This window comes from Hypomesus nipponensis, chromosome 14 (genome assembly GCF_054491055.1).
Source record: "Hypomesus nipponensis isolate SF chromosome 14, ASM5449105v1, whole genome shotgun sequence".
Classification (NCBI taxonomy): Eukaryota; Metazoa; Chordata; class Actinopteri; order Osmeriformes; family Osmeridae; genus Hypomesus; species Hypomesus nipponensis.
Genome location: NC_140374.1, coordinates 15,995,001 through 16,014,498, shown reverse-complemented (window position 1 = coordinate 16,014,498; position 19,498 = coordinate 15,995,001). Strand labels below are relative to the sequence as shown.

The following is a 19,498-nucleotide window of genomic DNA, read 5'->3' as shown; positions in this document are numbered from 1 at the left end:
TGCGTGTGTGTGTGTGTCTGAGCTGAAGAATTTGCAACGCTACGTGTCTCTGCTCTTGCCTGCACGTGTCTCTGTCTAATCATGATTTCGGGTTATGCGGGCACGCACGTACACACGCGCGCACACACACATGCACAAACATACACAGCTGGCTGCCATATTGTGGTCTAGTTAATTGTGACCAGACACAAAGAGAGAAACGGTGGACTCCTAATTAGTATCACCCACACCTCTACTTAAGATGGTTTAAAGGTTTATTATTCATGTGTTTTTTTCTCTTTTTCTTCATTTTCCGTCTCTCTTTATCTCTGCCGCTTCTCTCTCTCTCCTCTCCCTCCTCTCTCTTATGAACCTCTATAAAAAGCTCTGTGTGGCCCATCTCTACACTGAGTCTGCACAGGTTGGTTCTACAAGGCCCGTAGCTAAGGTTTCAGCACTGTTTGTCTGGTTTGGTTACTTTGAGAGTGTGTGTACGTCTCTGTGTGTGTGTGTATTGTTAGTAAACAGAGGGAGAAGGGATCACAGTGTGTGTGAGCTATTATGCTATTACTTTCATCAGAAACAACTCTTCTTTCTTTTCCTTTCATCTACAAAATCAGTCAGAACCTTTAATGACCAATTTAGTTTACTGTTCCAGAACTCCCCTCCCTTATAATAATGAGAGTTTCCAAAGCATGAGTAACTCCTCAGACCACCTCAGACTCCCCAAGAGGAATGCACCATTCATCAGCTGGGGGAGGGGAAAGACAGTTGTTTTGGTAAAACATTATAATAACTTCATAACATGAAACCATTGCAAATAATTAGTTCATTATCAGTTAATAATTTATAAAACATCACGAATACATGAGTAAATGTATGACTATGCTTTATAAAAACACAGTGGCATCCATTGATGGGACGACTATTCAACAGCTTTCATCATATTTTAACAGCTTCATTTCTAAGATGTTTGATAAGCGGTTTTATTTACCCTTCCGCCATACCACAGAGAGTGAGCTCATATGAGTGCATGGCCTCTCTTCTCTCTCTCTTCCGTGTTCTCCAAAAGGGTGATGTGTAAGAGTGATAAGGAGTGAGTAAAGGCCCTGACAACTAATAAAAGAAGTCATTCTACAAACCGTGTGGGAGGGCAGAGGTAGTAATCTGATCCGTGATCAGTTGTTTAGACTAACCTGCACTCAGTAACGGGGATAAAACTGGTTCTGGTTCTGGCTCCAATTTAGACTAAAAAGAAAGATAGAGCGAGAGATTGATAAGTGGATAGCATTGAGAGAAAAAAAGAGAAGGTACATCTGACCCTAGCTCAGGGGTAACCAGCCCCCTGTGTGTTTGGCTGTGCAACAGTCAGTCTAGAAGCTGACCTGGGACCAGGTTTGCAGTTCAGGGGTGCTCTGGTTCTGATCTTTGCCCCCTGCAGAGTGAAGGTCCCTTACCCAGGCCGCGCAGGGTTAAAGGTCAGGAGTCAAACACCTGACCCTGATCTAAAACCTCTTTTATTTTATTACTCACCAGGTGTGTGAAGGAGAGTGTGTGTGTGAAGCAAAGTTTAAGCCGTGCACGTGCACGCCTTTAAAATGTGTAGGCAGTAAAGGTGTACTGTGTGTGTGCGTGAGAGAGCATGTATCACACTGTTACAAGTGGAAGTAGGATTGTTAGTGGGCCAGTGCAGTGGGGTAGCCAGAAGGGCTATCTGGTTACAGTCAGTTATGGCTGTCTGGCTTTGATGTGGCAGGAGTCTGGGGCGGAGTGGAGGTGTGTGTTTCAGGCGGGGGTTGGGGCGGGGGGGGGTGAAGCTCAGGGGAGTCAGGCTGAGGGGTCACCCTGGTGGGGTAACCACCGGGTGAGGAGGGGGGAGGAGGGGAAGGGTCGGGGAGAGGGTGTGGGTCGGGGAGTGTTACTGACACACTCTGTGTGCTAGTCAGTCTGGGTCAGTGACAGGGGTGTGCAAACACTCAAATGCCTCACTCATGCGTGAACGCATTCACGCTCCCACTCAGTCACACTTAAATGCACACACACAGATACACACACACACATACACACATAGCTAACAAGAAGGAAACAAACCTAATGCCTGGAAATGTTGCAACATTATACTGTCTTAAAATTGTTGAGTGTTGTCTACTATTCCAGGTAGAATATAGTCATCAGAGGAATGTACCATTCATCAGCTGGAGGCGGTTGCGGGCGGGGGGGGGACGGGACCAGAGGACTGGGGCTGCAGAGTGGCTTGCTGTAGGCAGAAAAGCTTCTTGACGAATCAATAAGTAGTTTAAAAGCGTCTGCTGTAGGGATTTATGACACATGTTTGGACTAACATTCAATAAAGTAGCAGTGTCAGCCTATAAGAAGTGAAGAAACACACATGCTGCCTTCAAGCCATGTGCCAGATAAAGGGGGAAAGAGGAAGCAGTATAGCTCAGATCCAACGATGAAATGGATCACCCCTCCTCCCCCTCCTCTTCTCCTCCTCCTTGTCTTCTTCCAAAGCCCTGGGGCCCCCAACTCAACCAAGCCCTCACCCCCCCCCCCCCCCCCCCCACCCCCTTCATCAACACCACTACCAGCCTGTCATCTTGCCCACCAGACAGCCTTTGAGTATCTGCACTCATCACCCACCTACCCTGTTGTGCAGTCGCATTGCAATTTAGATATGTGTCATACGATTTGGTCTGGCTGACTGAGACTGATTAGCTGGTTGATTGGCTGCCTGGACGACTGACTTCCCTTGCTGGGAGAGAGAGACAGTCCTGCCTAATGGCCCAGCTAATCTCCACTTGGCCCTGCGTCCTCAGCCTGGCTCTCAATGGACTACACACCCAAGCGCACACACACACAAATGTTCCGACTCCACACTCTGAAACTGCTCCCAGCCCCCCATGATCTCCATGTCCCACCCCCAGTCCTTCACCCCCCGTCCTCGGGCTGGGTCTCAGCTGCCAGGCCTGGTGACAGCATGTAGTTTCACAAGAACCCCCCCGTCCGTGTGTGCGTGTGTCTGTGTGTGTGTGTGTGTGAGGGATGCTCTCTAGGAGATCACATGAGGCCTTCCATAGGCCCTCTCAGTCATGGAGGACACTGTGTGGAGAGTGAATGACACCAGCACAGAGATCCAGGTGCTTATTAAGTAGTGTGGTGTCGTGTATGTGTGTGTGTGTGTGTGTGTGTATTGTGTGTGTGTTCGTCCCCAGATGAAGGGGAAGCTCTAGTGATGGCCCCCAGCAGGACTGAGATAACAGAGTCATTAGAGATAAGACTGTGTTGAAACACTCTGAATGCTGCCAGCCTATATTTTCACACACAGACAGCTATAACGTCTTCTTAGCGACCAGTTTGTCACAGTCCTTTACACACGTGAAAACTAGGAAACATGTGGGAGTGACAGAAGTTTAACGTAGGGTGGAAACTGTGAAGACAACTGTGTACGTGCAGGGGTGTGCAATATTTGTTTGAGCAGTTTGGTATGTATTTGAGTAAGTCAGTGTGTGTGTGTGTGTGTGTGACTCAAATGTTTCTCAAGGTCATGAAAGGTGCTGAGAGACATTCACTGACCGGAACACTCAGGCATTCAGATCGGACACACACTCCCCCTATCACAGCTAACTGAACGACAACCCCTCAGCTTGACAGTGCACCAGGGGAAAGATCACTAGCTCAATGAGAACACACATAGATTTTCCCATGATGTCACTGATTTCCACATTAGCGTTTCCATTCTCGAGCCCTGACTAGTGCTAACAGCTTCTATCTGGCTATCTTGGGTTATCTGAAGTGTGGTAGAATTTTCTTCCACAGAAGCCAACATAATGAGTGAATGTATCCGGAGCCAGTGTTTCTAGCATCCAAGGATTAGAGCATTGTGTTCATCCTCGTCGTTGTCCTCCTCCTGTCCTCTCAGACCCTTCCTGTTGTTGCCGCCCCTCATGGAATGGATGAGAGTGGCCATCGTCCATGCCGAGCATCGCAGGAGCCTATTGGTGGACAGTGATGATGTCAGACAGACCGCCAGGCAGCTCCTCCCAGGGCTGGACTGTGAACCTCGCCAGCTGAAGTAAGAGAGGGAGCACACACACACACACACACACACGCCCTTTGAATGCCACTTGTATGTGTTTAGTGATCCATATACTCCTGTATGACCCCAGATCCTTTAATCGGATTAGACACACCAGGAAACACTACTGTTACACCAGCCATATGGTCCAAGGCTCTCTCACGTTGACACTCGCTCACTCACTCTCACAGTAGATCATCTTAAATATATATATATAAGTCCATTCTTCCTTTTTTCCCTTTCCCTCTCCTGCTCCTCTCCCTCCTCTCTCTCTCTGGCAGGCCGGAGTGCTGCTTCAGTTCGTTCAGGCGTCTGGACTCCAGAGCTGCGACGGACAAGTTCCACCTGGACCTGGGCTTCCGCATGCTCAACTGCGGACGAACCGATCTGATTGGACAAGCCATCGAGCTGCTGGGACCAGACGGGGTCAACAGCATGGACGATCAGGTACACTGGGAGTGTGTGTGTGCGTGCGTGCGTGTGCGTGCGCGTGAGTATGTGCGTATACTTGTGTGGGTGTGTTTAATTGGCCCATAAGGCAACCATATGCCCAGGTAATACCATACGTAGATCATCCTCTAAAGCAGCGTGCTCCCCCCCCCTCCAGGGCACGACCCCTCTGATGTACGCCTGCTCAGCAGGGGACGAGGCCCTGGTCCAGATGCTGATCGATGCCGGGGCCAACCTGGATGTGGCGGTAAATATTGTAGACGTCCATTCTGCCCACGATACTTTGTGCAGGTCTCAGACAGACACACGCAGACACACACACACACACACACACACACCTGACACACAATTTCCTGCTGAAGCTATGAAATCAAAGCCCGGTCTATGAAATGAATAAGTAGTTCATTAAAAAGACTCTCTGGCAAATCACAGGCTAGAGTAACTTAACAGCTGACTACAAAGGCTGCAGTAACTACTGGTGTGGATGAGTTATGGTGGTAGAGTAACACCAGCCTCTGGTCTCTCCAGATCCCAGCCTGCTCTCCCAAGCACCCCTCCGTGCAGCCAGACAGCCGCCACTGGGTGGCGCTCACCTTGGCTGTGCTGCACGGGCACATCTCTGTGGTCCAGGTGAGAACCAGCTCCCTCCTCCTCTCCAAACACCTCAACTCAGACTCCTCCCCTTCCGTCTCCCCTCTCCATGACATCAACCTGAAACAAGCAGAAGCTGAAGCGGTACTAGTTAGATGCAGTAGTTGTACTAGTTAGATGCAGTAGTTGTACTAGTTAGATGCAGTAGTTGTACTAGTTAAATGCAGTAGTTGTACTAGTTAGAAACAGTAGTTTTACGAGTTAGATGCAGTAGTTGTACTAGTTAGAAGCAGTAGTGGTACTAGTTAGATGCAGTAGTTGTACTAGTTAGATGCAGTAGTTGTACTAGTTAGATGCAGTAGTTGTACTAGTTAGAAACAGTAGTTTTACGAGTTAGATGCAGTAGTTGTACTAGTTAGAAGCAGTAGTGGTACCAGTTAGAAGCAGTAGTGGTACCAGTTAGAAGCAGTAGTTGTACTCGTTAGAAGCAGTAGTGGTACCAGTTAGAAGCAGTAGTGGAACCAGTTAGAAGCAGTAGTGGTATTAGTTAGAAGCAGTAGTGGTACCAGTTAGAAACAGTAGTGGTACCACTACTAACTCTCCCGCCCCCCTCCCTCCCCCTCTCTGGGCAGCTGCTGCTGGACGCGGGAGCTAACGTGGAGGGGGCAGCCGTCCGCAACGGGCAGGAGAGCACAGCAGACACCCCTCTACAGCTGGCATCAGCGGCAGGTGGGTGCAAGGCACACGCACACGTACACACACACATGTACACACACGTAACAACAGAGCCTGTGGTTTTTCCAAAGCCTCCGTGTCGCATTCCCCGAAAGAAATATCTGAGATGCCATACACAAATACATTTGGTCTTTGACTACATTATTTGGATCACCTTAGGAACTCTACTCGTTTATTGCTGTAAATAGAACCTAACTCTCTGTGTGTGTGTGTGTGTGTGCGCTCCCTCTCTCCAGGTAACTATGAGATGGTGAGCCTGCTCCTGGCTCGGGGGCGGACCCCCTGTCCAGGACGCACAGCGGGAACGCGCTGACATCATCACTCTACGAGGACATGAACTGCTTCAGCCACGCCGCCGCACACGGGCACAGGTACGACCCTGGCGGCTAGCCAATCAGAAGGCCTGGTTAGGGCAAGGGGGGTTGGGTTAGGGTCTACCGGATCCCTTCTTTCCTGGGAGTCCCACTTCCTGTGCCATATGGGGCAGCGCCGGGGTAGGTTAGGGTCACACTCCTTCCTTTCGTCACCCATCTGCCCCTAACCAACTGGTAGGACTCTCCACCTGTTCACTCTGTGTGTGTTCCCGTGTGTGCGTGCGTGCGTGTGTGTGCGTGGCAACGCCTGCCTGTGTGTAAACATAGCACATGGATGCCTGTGGGAGTGTGACAGATTGAGGGGGGTTCCAAGAGGGGTGAGTAGAATGAACCTGTAGGAACGAAGGGGGAAAAATATTCTCTGGACGTTTTGTCCTTCTCCACTACATGGTGAATGACTCGTAGACCCCTCCCCCACCCCCGTCACACACACAGACACACACACACGCACATCTTTCTCTAGGTATCTATTTCCCGTTGACCTCCCTTTCCATTTCGGTGGGTCTGCCTTGCCTCCCTTCCTTGTCTTAAAATCCACCATGCTGTCAGTCCGTGTGGAGTCCAACATGGAGGCGCTCACCCCCCTCCCCCTCTGTCTGCCCTCCCCAGGAACGTGTTGAGGAAGCTGCTGACCCAGCCCCAGCAGGTGAAGGAGGACGTGCTCTCCCTGGAGGAGATGCTGGCCGAGGGCGTGGAGGGGGAGGAGCTGGCGGCGCCGGGGGCGGGGCTGGGCGAGGGGGCCCTCCCCCGCCTGTGCAAGGCCAGGATGAAGGCCCTGCAGGAGGCCAGCTACTACAGCGCCGAGCACGGATACCTGGACGTCACGATGGAGCTGCGCACTCTGGGTATGTGTGTGTGTTCCGGGGCATGTACACAGTATGTGTGTGTGTGTATTTGTGTGGGTGCGTCTTTTGTAGATTCAACGTTTGCTAAATAGACAAACATTTTACACATCCATCTTTGTGTTGCGTTGCTGCTGCTTCCTGTTGGTGACTGTAGTACCCATGCTTTTCCTGTAGGGGTGCCCTGGAAGCTGCACATGTGGTTGGAGTCTCTGAGGATCGCCCAGCAGCAGTCTGGAGCCTCTGTCATCCTCTCCCTCCTCAAGGAGTTCACCACCATCAGGGAGGAGGACTACTGCCAGGAGCTGGTATCACTGGGCCTGCCCCTCATGTTCACCATCCTGCGCACCACCAAGGTACTGACTCCCCCAACACTGGTACTGACTCACAGAGGTGCTGTGGCATGGACACAGCATAGCAGGATGAAATATTTGAATTATGTTCATCAAAACATGCACTCACTATCTCTTTCCATTTCCATTTCTTGCCCCTCTCTCTCCTTCAGAATGAAGCTATAACCCAGCAACTGGCATCCATTTTCAGCCACTGTTTTGGCCCTGCTCCTCTACCAGCCATCCCGGAGATGAAGGCCACCCTCTCTGCACAGCTGGGTAATGGAGTTTTTCTGTCTTTAGGCGTGCCTTGAAGTCCTGTAATCAACTATACTGTTCCAGAAGATAGAGATCCAGAGTTTATACTGTTTTGCTGAACTGAATTTGAAGTTCTTATTGTACTGTGTCTGTTATTTTACAGACCCCCACTTCCTAAACAACCAGGAGATGTCGGATGTGACCTTCCTGGTGGAGGGGAAGCCCTTCTACGCCCACAGAGTCCTGCTGATCACTGCCTCCGACAGGTGAGGGAGGGGGGAGGGGGGAGGGAAGGGATATGGGTCTGGGGGTGAAGGAGAGGGGTTAAAGACAAGGAAGTGGGAAAAGACAGCAGGGATGGGAGTGAAAGCGTGGTCTAGAACTGAGGTGGTGACGTGATTCTAGAACAGTTGTAAAGACTATGATCTCAGTGGTTCATTGTAGTTTTGACGGTATGATTCCTCCAGGTTCAAATCTCTGCTGGCTTCGTCTGGGCCTGATGGGAGTAAGGAAGTTGAAATTACTGATGTCAAGTACAGCGTCTTTCAGGTCAGTCTACCAGACAGCAAACTAAACAACTGAAAACAGTTTATTCTCTTCACCCTATATCCTCCTCAGACCCAGAATAGTTGTTTACATTTTACATATCAAAATCATTTGTTACAAATATATTCCAAGAAAAAGAAATGTCTCAACATACGTTTTCTCGAATTACACGGCTATTTCTGTGGTTGTTCACATTTTGTACTTTATTAGAATGCTCAGGATATAAATACCAAGAGCAGTATGATTGCAAAGTTACCAGCCCAAAACCAAGGTCCACCATTGGACATGTATTATTACTGCCTCCCGGAAGAATAATAAGTCAAACTGCTTTAGTTGGACTAGAACAAACACAACTGAAGCCAAACATTTAGGGGTTAGGGCTTTAGGGGTTTTCCTGAAGGAATCAGATAGAGTTCAGAGTTCAATGTGGTGAAGCCATGAGGTAACTCAACCAATCAGAGATAGATCAGTAATTACTTCCTGGGTTAGACATGCTGCACATGCACACCTGATTGGGGTTTCCTGTTGTTTTCCTGAGAGCCAATAAGCCCCAAGGAACACAGGTCCATACAGTATGTCCGACCAATGAGCTAATGGAAAAACATGACGACTAACCTGAACTGTGACTTTGTCCCCAGATGATGATGTCATATCTGTACTGCGGAGGAACAGAGGCGCTGAAGACCAACGTGTCTGACCTGTTGGAGGTGAGAGCTAAAAAAAACACAATTAAAAAACAACGCAACCTTATTTGTTCTTATCTCACCCAACATTGAGCGTTACACATTAACACAACAGACAGACTCACAAGCAGTGTTCCAATGGTGTCAGAAGTCTTAATCAGGGCCAAGGTGCATGGTGGATGGGACATTCAAGATCATATATTCCCCTTCCGCAAATTCTGGCCTCAACATCAGAGTATCTGTTAGCTGATTCTGGTGTGTCCCTCCCCAGCTGTTGTCAGCTGCCAACTTGTTCCAGCTGGGGGCGCTGCAGAGGCACTGCGAGCTCATCTGCTCCCGGAGCATCGACCTGGACAATGCAGTTAGCATCTACAGGACAGCCAAGGTAGCACATGCAGACACACACCAGGCCAACCAGTACCCCTCATGTCCTTGTAAACATACTTGATGTGTGCAAGCTGATATGTACGTTTCTATTGTCGGATAGCTCATTGTAAATCTACTGTTACTGTTTTATCAGTTAAGTATGTATTTGTCTTCCTTATCAACTCTCTTATTCTCCCTCCCTCCCTCCCTCCCTCCACTAAAGGCCCATGAAGCTGTGGATCTGAGCTCGTTCTGCGAGGCCTACTTCCTGCAGCACATGTCGGGGCTCCTGGAGAGGGAGGCCTTCCGGGGCCTGCTGCTGGGGCCCCCAGGGGCCCGCTGGGGGGCCGGGGCCGCCCGGGGAGACTCCCCTCTGGAGGAGCTGGAGAGCACTCTGGCCCGACGCCTGCGCTCGCTCTACGTCACCTCCCGCGTGTGACGAGGACAAAGGAGAGGGATGGGTGGAGCAAGTTGAGGTTGCCTATACCCACTCATAGTGTTTAATCCCCCCATCCCCATTGGTCAGACTGATCCTGGATCTGAGGCAGCCTCTACCTGGGGCGGAGCTGGGAGCAGGACATGCCAGACCAGCCGGACACAGTAGACTCCCCCGCCTCCCCCTCTCCTCCCCTCTCCACCCAATCTCAACCATGTCTATCTGCGGTGGAGGGGACTGAATGCCCCTCTTGGAAGCAAGCATAACAAATAGAAACAAAAGGAGCGAGACAGACGGAGCCGTTTTAGAATTCTGAAAACTATAGAACTCTGCTGCCCCCCGGAGGACAAAGGTTGTTATGGCGTCACAGAACTCTGAGGGGAGGTAAAGAGAAGGGGGTGGAGACGTGTTGTGGGGTGGGGCGTACATAACTAAGATTTTGACTGATCTGAAAGTGTATCTTAATTTCACGTACTTATTTTTTTTTATTTTCTATTTTTCTGTATAACAAAAAATGACAGAATGGGACATTTTCTATTTAATGAGGAAGCAAAGAGTTCTGAGAGTATTTAACAGGGAGTTCCCTTCTTATTGTCTTGTTCCAAGCAGATTATTGATATTGACTGTAAACTGAAGTTTCTGTGTATGTGGATCGTGCCAGATTGTGTGCCCCTTTACAGTGTAGTAATCTGGTGTACGCCGAAGGGGTATTCTCTTTCTAAGATACAGTAGCAATGTCCACCATGGGATTTACTGTAGAAATCTAATTCCCACCATTTCAGCACTAAAGTTTAATATTGCAATAAAAGTTCATGCCTGGTGAGCACAGTACGTTTCCAGTTGTTTCTGAGGCCTGGTGGAAGTCTGACAACTGTTGCTGAGAAGGAAGAGGGGTATGGAGACCGCTAGGGCGAATGGAGGAGTGGATATCAGTACTGAGGGATGTGGAGATATAGAGACCAGGACACAAGCAGCACATTACAGGTCAGGCAGGGTTACAGTGTTGAAAACGATTGAAATGAACACAAAACACCCTTCCTGTGAAATTGTTTTTTATCTCTTGTTCAAGCGATAGTCAGGTAGTAATTCTTGGTGGTGCGGTTAGACAGAAGCATCATGGGGGTAAACATCAACGGTTCAACCTCGGCATCCCCTTGGACACTTCTATCTGCTGGTGATGCTGGGTACTGCAAGAAGCCCTCCATACTAGAGTCCTGCACGGTTTCTTGGCTATTTAGCCTATAGGAGAGTGCGAATGATACAATAATAATCGGGGGGGTCAACTTCTTCTCCAGGGCATAAAGTAATATTTATGATAACAGGTAAGAACGATATATAAATGTATCGACTCCCACGACCTGTAGTTTTTACCTCTTTTTGGGGGGTCCAAGGCTTTCACGTTTTTTTGGAACTGTACCCAAACACAAGCAGGCAACATCAATTCCGAGACCAAACCGACACCCGACATTAGGACAGATTTTCCCCCGAAAACGGAAACGAACCATTTAATTGTTCTGAGACATAACATTTACATTACTTAACTGATATCAGTTATATGAATTATTAATTGGTTTGAGAGAGATTTGAACCAGGGGTACCGTGTTTGGCCGTAGACTCGATGGTATACATGCTTACCCACTGAGCCACAGAAGGTTCCTGCAAAGTCACCTTCTACAAGACAGAGTGTTTGCCCTTATGACACTACTAAATGCCAAAGGACAACATACGTTTTGTTTCTGCTAGTGCCAAGTTATAACAAGTAATAACTGGTGCAGGACTCTACTCCACACACCATGACAGGAGCCGGGTTACACCCAGGAGCGTTGGAAGATGGATAGAGACATAAATGGATAGTGACACAGGATAGGCCCCAATGAGCAAGACACATATAATCATCCATTCAGTATGTTACAGTAAGTATCATGCATAGAAAGGTCCTCATGTGCGCACACGCACACACACATATACGCACACACGCACAAAAGCACTTATAGAAGGCGACACAGCGCGTAACTGAATGAGTTTATTTGTTGCTCACAGTTATGTTACATGGGGATTACATGAGCCTGTTAGTTCCTGCCCTGTCAGAGGGACGCTATGGCCCCTTGTGTCATCGGATGTCCTTAGTGTTGCTAGGTTACCACTGTATAAAAGAAGAGGGTGAACTCTAGGGTATTGCTTTGTGTCTTTATGACCGAAGTTCCCTCTCTCCCGTGCCCCTGTCACCTGGGTCAGCTAGCTGGACCAATCAGAGCTGTGGGCCAATCAGAGAGAAGCGGAAGCATCATTCAAAACTTTGTGCACAAGATAGAAGAGGAGGAGACTGAAGGATTTAGGAGAGAGCTAGAAAGAGAGAGAGAGAATTAAGATTCAGCAAATTTGAAAGGAAACGATATTAGGAGGGGAATTCAAACGCAAAAGTTAGCTTTGTGGAAAAAGAAAGGGATATAGAGAGAAAGAGGAGGGGAGTGAGTATAGAAGAGAGAGAAAAGCGGTAAGGGCAAAGAGAGAGAAAGAGAGTTGAATGTAACATTAACACTAAAGCCATGCAAAGAAAAGCTCCTGTTTGACATGCACACAGCAATACAAGCTAAAAGCATAGAGCAGGAATCCCCAGTGTTACTTCAGAACTTGTCCCAGCCCCACGTTAATCTATGTACAAGAGTGGACAAGGAGACGCATACTAGCGCCACCTCTGCCTGGCCTACACGCACGATGATATGAAACTGACAAATATCAATAGAAGAGCATATTCCTCTCCAAAGAGGCTAGTCTACATTCTTAAATTACTGGTAAATCATTATTTTTTTTCAACAGATAAAGCAAGTTCTCTTTCATTCTCCCCAAAGCTAGGGAAGAAAGAATTGGTAACTTGTCAATGTTCACATAATTCAGCTTTAAGTCAAAGGAAAGAAAAAAAATCTATTTTTTTTTCTTTTTCTGTTGCCCCATTTACAAACACACAAGGTCTTAAATAACATTCAACTGATCTAACAGCGTTCTTTCATATAAATAGCAGAAGATATCATAAATTAGGATATGAAACAGAAAGATGAATAAATAAGGAAAACAAATATAAAAAAATATCCACGATTGTATTTGAACACTTAATTTCCCCCTCAGAACCCTACTGCTGGTTATTGAGACTAGGAGGTATCCATGACAACCAAAAGCAAAGTGCAGTTTAGCAGAGAAAGAGGGACAGGTCAGATAGTAGCAGTCCAAAAAGAACCAGAACAGAAGAACAACATGGAGGACGGATAGAACATGTGACATCACAGGTGTTCAGACCTGCTACTACAATAATATCTAAACATGGTGTCACAACTAGACGTTTCATTTTTACATTGGAAATGATATCAGTCTGTACAACAGAATAGATCATTCATTTAAATACCCTCATGACCCCCCCCCCCCTCCCCCTACCCTAACCCTAACCCTGTTAAACTCTCTCCCCAAACCCCATCTGAAATTACAATTCCAGTCCATTTGCAGCAATGAGATACAGTCTGATAAAGTCTGTTTTTTAAACCAGTTTTTCACAGAGAAAATACATTAAAAATGAACCAATACAATCCAGCAAGCGTCCGAGTCGGCTGATAGGCTATCGACAAACTCCTCCCCCTCCACTGCATTTTTTATATTTTAGTTTCGTTTGAGTTTTCTTTTTGTTATTACATCCCAGAGTTTGTCTGTGCATACTATACCTGTGCATCAGTGTGTGTTTGTGTGCATCAGTTTGTGTGCGTGTTCAAAAGGGTATGTATTGTCAAATGATTTCCATCTGTCCATTTGAGGGAATAGGGATAAGACAATGAAGAATGGGAAGTTAGGGGGCCGTGTGCATTTTTGGGTGTGTGCAAGAGAGTGTGCGTGTGTGTGTGTGTGTGTAAGAGAGATGTGTGGGTGTGTGTGTGTGTGTGTGTAAGAGAGATGTGTGGGTGTGTGTGTGTGTGTGTAAGAGAGATGTATGGGTGTGTGTGTGTGTGTTTGTGTGTGTAAGAGAGATGTGTGGGTGTTTTATACATGTACAAGATCAGGGTGCTGTCTCCGTCTACAGACGTTAGGTGGAGCCACAGAAGGGGGAGGAGAAGGAGCAGAGGAGTCTGGATGAAGTGTCAGTTTCCATGGTAACTGGCTTGCGCACTCGCCCCCAAAAAACGGTCCTCCTCCAGCCATATCCGTCCCTGGGCGCTCACGGGGGTGGGCGGCGGGGGAAGCGGGGGCTGGGGGGGGGGAGAGGGAGACTGAGGAAGGGCAGGGCGGACGGAGAAAACGGTGTGGAGAGCAGGAGGAGGGGCCTAGTAGGTTTTCTGGATGATTCCTGGTTGCAGAAACAAGTCAGGTCATCAACACACAAGTTAGCAGCAGAGATAGGGGGCAGGGTGGGGGGTTGGGGTGGGGTGCAACTGGAGGGTGGAGATTGGTGGTGGGGGGGGTTGCAAAATGTCACAGAAATTAAGATGAGGAGGAGGTAGGTGTGTGGAGGGGAGGGGTTATGGCGGGGAGAGGAAGATGAGGTTTTGTGAGGGTCTGCGTGTGAGAGAGAGACAGAGTGTGTGTGTGTACAATCAGTCTGATTCTCATTTAATATATATATATATATATATCTCTATCTATATACAGTCACTCCTTCATACAAAAAAAAGGTCCAAAGAGGAAATTCTGTTCATCTAGCTCTGTACACGTTGCGAGGTCATGTGATCTTAAAAAGGTCATGTGACGTGGTGGTGCTGGGTCAGGTCTAGGACTCCTCCTGAGAACCCACAGACGCCAGCGCCATCTTGGGTCGCTCTCGGCTCGCTGCGGGGGCGGGACTTTTGGTGTCATTAGTTTCGGGCTCGTGTCTCCGGACGATGGGGAGGGGGGGCAGTGCTTGTTGGGCGTGCCAGGGGCAGGCGGCACCTGGCCGTTCTTCTCGTCTGAAAAAAGTTGTTTAATTACGTCAAAGAAGCTACTCAATGGGCTGCCTAGGTAAACAGACGGAAGAGGGGAGAGAAAAAAAAGAGAGGGAGAGAAAGAGAGAACAAACAAACACATGAACAATGGGGTTCCTGCAAGGAGAGGAAGCTACAGATAGATACGAGTTAGGGTGTGGGGGGACGGAGAGGGCGAGAGTGAAGGAGGAAAGAGAGGAAGGTGTGGATGAGAGCCACTATAACAGCCACATCAGGACAGCCATACGCATTGTTAATACTCTATGTGTGTTCGTTTGCACGGTATGCATCTGTGCGTAATGTGTGTGGATAGATGGAGCTGATACTAAAACCAACTGGAAGGTACGTAAATTGAGGATCCCATCAGGAGTAGTCTGGTGCTGTTCATTGGTGTGTGACTGTGGCGGTGACAAGACAGGTGTGCGATGGTTGTGACCAGGTTGTGAAGCTCTGACATGTACCATGGTTGTGGGTGGGCTGTTGGGTGTGTGGCTTAGATGACTCAGGCAGGACTGGCCAATCAGCAGCAAGACGGAGGAGGTGGATGAGGAAGCTGGGATGAGTACAGCCACCTTGCACTCCTTTCCCACTGTCTTGAGGATGATGCTACGCTAAAACCACAACCCTCGGCTACCTTAACCACTCAAGAGCTGAAATATTTCAGCCCAGGGGTAATACACAGGAGACACTCAACTTACAGATTTGCCTGTAAATGTCAGCCCCTTGCTTCTCAAAAGTTTGTCGGTTTTTATGTGCAATTGTGTGAGTGAATTGTGTATGTGTGCATACTGTTTATTTCTGTTTGTAACCCATGGGCCAAAAGGTTACATGTAAATGTATGCAAATGACCTCTCACTATATAATCAATTTCTTTAATTTAGTTTCAATTGCTTTGTTGTTCTTGGTGGAGGTGGTTAAGATGTCAAACTTGAGGAATGAACCTAATAAAGATTCCATGTTCTCTGTGTTAATGGTGCACACACAGCACTTTGCTGAGAACTATTACCAGCGGCTCCAGGACAAATCCCTCAAAGATGGGACATCTCTAAATACCTAGCATATAAGCCATTTATACAGGATGGTCTTATGAGCCAACTAATGAGCAGTGACAATACCAACCAAGTGTTCCGTGGTGTGGCAACACTAACACACGCACGCACACACACACACACACACGCACACACACGTACAGTAAACAAGCGTGCCTGTGTGTTTTTCAGAGACAGTTGGGTAATGATTCTGTCCCAATCTCTTTTATGGCCATTCTGTTTCTCTGGGTATTTTAATTCAACCCTCAACTGCTAAGTTTGCAAAAAGGGCCTGAGGCACTGAAACACCGCAAATGGAATGTCTGTGTGTGCTCCTGTGTGTGTGTCTGTGTGCATGTGTGTGTGTCTGTGTGCATGTGTGTGTGTCTGTGTGCATGTCATTGCCAGGGAGAGATGCATGGTAAGTGTCTTCAAAAGTATAATGTATCTGACTGAGCCACAGTCTCTGTCTCCAGAGAAGAGAACTCATAAGCTTCCACCAACTAAACCACAAAGCATCTCTCTCTCTCTCTCTCTCTCTCCCTCTCTCTCTCTCCCTCTCCCTCTCTCTCCCTCTCTCTCCCTCTCTCTCCCTCTCTCTCCCTCTCTCTCCATCTCTCCCTTTCTCCCTCTCTCCTTTGATCTTTTCTCTCTCACTAACCCTAGTCCTCCCTCTGCGTTTCTGCAGGTATGCCTCTGGTACAGCTGATTAAAAGGCCCCAATGACCGGCCTGATTAAGTCTTTCCTTCTGCCAGTCATTGTTATGCAAAGCCTGGTCCACGCTCCTGCTGCCCCCCGTGCCAGGCCCCGGTACAGCCCCTGGTGGACACAGCTTAGCCGCTCTGGGTAGGGCAGCTGAGCACTGGCAGGTACCCAAGAACAGGCTCCAACAGAAGGGGAAGCCGCAGCCTCGAACAGGACCCGTCTGAAGCAAGCTGCTTTTCATCCAGTTAGGTCCAACAGTTTTAGAACACGGAATAGAGTTGAGTCGAGCAAGATAGAGTAGAATAGAGTAGAGTTGAGTAAAATGGCATATAGGTTTCAATAGATATTTGAATAGAAAAGGATTCCATTTTCAATAAGCAGGCCAGTGGGGCAAGTGTCATGCTGTGCCTAAGGATGTGCTGTTGAGGCAGATACCTGTCCATCTTCACACCTACAAACAGAACAGCTTCTACACTGGGTGCATTCCCATGGAGCACATTGCCAGAGGGTAGGACGTCGTGGTCCATACTGTACTGCAGCATTGCTTTTTAGCCGTGAAATCACAAGATTGATATATTGTTGGCGAGTGCAGAGTGAGAAATAGTGTGCCTTTAGTGATCCATAAAAGTGCACCAAGTTCACAAAGTGAATATTTGACGTGCTCAACAGTGTTAGTGAAGGGGAAGGAGCTGGACTCTTACCACACTTTGAATGTTTGCCTTTTGGAGTGTCGGTGGACTGGCTGTTATCTGGGGGGAGGTCACCAGAGAAGAGAGAGAGGGAGGGACTGGTGTTCACGCTCAGCCTGTCTCCAGTACACCCCTCTTCTCAGCTGTATAGCTGACAATCTACACACATGCACTCATATAACTAAGAGACAATAAGAGTCAAATTCCTGTTATACACTATAATATCATATTCATATTTGTAGTCCTTTTAGCTCTTTTTACAAGTAGTCACCGAGGGCTTTACACCTGCCCATAGAACTGCACCTAAACCGACTTTAACCTAAGATCTCCTCACGCATAGCTGTAGTTACAACATCAATAAGGCCTTGGGATGTTCCTGATGCTGGCTTCCTCACAGCAACCCCAGTGTGACCTGGACGAGGACTGAAGAAGGGCCTCTGTCCAGTCTTTCACTAAGTGTTAACGGAGAGCAACGCAACAGTTTTCCAAAAGTCAAAATCAACAACAAAAGTAAACAACTATAGACAAACTCAGTTTGAAGGAGAGACTGAGAGAGAGAGAGAGAGAGAGAGAGAGAGAGAGAGAGGGAGGGAGAGAAAGAGAGGAAGAAGGTGAGAGAAAGATAGAGAGAGAGAGGCAGTATATTGGAAGGAAGCTGATGACAGCAGATAACTTGGTCCCAGACGAATCCTGGTACCGGTCCCTCGTCACTGACAATTACAACGGTCGATCAAAGTCACGATTCAACCTTTCTTAGCCTACTTGTGACTTGACATTAATCATGCAGGTAGTTGCTGCACTTCTCAGTTTCAACCAGCAGATGGAGCTGTTAACAGGTGGATGAGGAAAGACAGGAGCACAGAAACACGTGAGGGAGCCATGACTCACAAGGAAGAACATGCTAAAAGGAGAGGAGAGGGGAGAAGGACGAGAGAATCGCTGCCTCGTTTCTTTTCTTCGTTTCATCATTTCGTCTTCCAGTTCTGCTAGTTAGGGACATGGGATGCAAGGGCTCTGTGTCTCCAGTCTGAGACTCACACGTCAGGAAGTAGGGATGAAGGAGGTCAAGCAGCTCCTGGCACCAGAACAGATCAGGTCAAGGTTGAGAGGTCAGATGAGGACCTGGCTGTTAAACCTGTTCTCTCTCTGGACACTGTGAGGTACCTGCCCTGACAAATCTGTATGGGGTCCCACTACTGAGGTGACAATGAGTTGTCTGAAGGAGTGACAAAGGAGGCGAAGAGAGAGAGAGACAGAGACAGAGAGAGAGACAGAGAGAGAGCGAGAGAGAGAGCGAGAGAGAGAGAGAGAGAGAGAGAGAGAGAGAGAGAGAGAGTTCACGCTCAGCCTGTCTCCAGTACACCCCTCTTCTCAGCTGTATAGCTGACAAGCTACACACATGCACTCATATAACTAAGAGACAATAAGAGTCAAATTCCTGTTATACACTATAATATCATATTCATATTTGTAGTCCTTTTAGCTCTTTTTACAAGTAGTCACCGAGGGCTTTACACCTGCCCATAGAACTGCACCTAAACCGACTTTAACCTAAGATCTCCTCACGCATAGCTGTAGTTACAACATCAATAAGGCCTTGGGATGTTCCTGATGCTGGCTTCCTCACAGCAACCCCAGTGTGACCTGGACGAGGACTGAAGAAGGGCCTCTGTCCAGTCTTTCACTAAGTGTTAACGGAGAGCAACGCAACAGTTTTCCAAAAGTCAAAATCAACAACAAAAGTAAACAACTATAGACAAACTCAGTTTGAAGGAGAGACTGAGAGAGAGAGAGAGAGAGAGAGAGAGAGAGAGAGGGAGGGAGAGAAAAAGAGAGGAAGAAGGTGAGAGAAAGATAGAGAGAGAGAGGCAGTATATTGGAAGGAAGCTGATGACAGCAGATAACTTGGTCCCAGACGAATCCTGGTACCGGTCCCTCGTCACTGACAATTACAACGGTCGATCAAAGTCACGATTCAACCTTTCTTAGCCTACTTGTGACTTGACATTAATCATGCAGGTAGTTGCTGCACTTCTCAGTTTCAACCAGCAGATGGAGCTGTTAGCAGGTGGATGAGGAAAGACAGGAGCACAGAAACACGTGAGGGAGCCATGACTCACAAGGAAGAACATGCTAAAAGGAGAGGAGAGGGGAGAAGGACGAGAGAATCGCTGCCTCGTTTCTTTTCTTCGTTTCATCATTTCGTCTTCCAGTTCTGCTAGTTAGGGACATGGGATGCAAGGGCTCTGTGTCTCCAGTCTGAGACTCACACGTCAGGAAGTAGGGATGAAGGAGGTCAAGCAGCTCCTGGCACCAGAACAGATCAGGTCAAGGTTGAGAGGTCAGATGAGGACCTGGCTGTTAAACCTGTTCTCTCTCTGGACACTGTGAGGTACCTGCCCTGACAAATCTGTATGGGGTCCCACTACTGAGGTGACAATGAGTTGTCTGAAGGAGTGACAAAGGAG

The 19,498-nt window shown here is 48.0% G+C and overlaps 2 protein-coding genes across 2 annotated transcripts in view; one reads left to right on the top strand and one right to left on the bottom strand.

The window, feature by feature from the left end:
* abtb2b (ankyrin repeat and BTB (POZ) domain containing 2b) overlaps positions 1–10,498 on the top strand; it is a 39,926-nt gene extending 29,428 nt beyond the window's left edge. Inside the window, 15 exon segments of the mRNA XM_084672203.1 lie at positions 3,902–4,054; positions 4,339–4,504; positions 4,665–4,754; positions 5,036–5,137; positions 5,731–5,827; positions 6,070–6,096; positions 6,099–6,204; positions 6,817–7,052; positions 7,227–7,405; positions 7,555–7,660; positions 7,803–7,905; positions 8,107–8,188; positions 8,824–8,892; positions 9,140–9,253; positions 9,458–10,498. Of these exon segments, the coding sequence (XP_084528329.1) occupies positions 3,902–4,054; positions 4,339–4,504; positions 4,665–4,754; positions 5,036–5,137; positions 5,731–5,827; positions 6,070–6,096; positions 6,099–6,204; positions 6,817–7,052; positions 7,227–7,405; positions 7,555–7,660; positions 7,803–7,905; positions 8,107–8,188; positions 8,824–8,892; positions 9,140–9,253; positions 9,458–9,673 (1,846 nt within the window). The 3' untranslated portion in view covers positions 9,674–10,498.
* Positions 10,499–14,344: 3,846 nt separating this feature from the next.
* brsk2a (BR serine/threonine kinase 2a) overlaps positions 14,345–19,498 on the bottom strand; it is a 129,487-nt gene continuing 124,333 nt past the window's right edge. The window contains 2 exon segments of the mRNA XM_084672204.1: positions 14,345–14,527; positions 14,530–14,640. Coding sequence (XP_084528330.1) covers positions 14,415–14,527; positions 14,530–14,640 — 224 coding nt within the window. The 3' untranslated portion in view covers positions 14,345–14,414.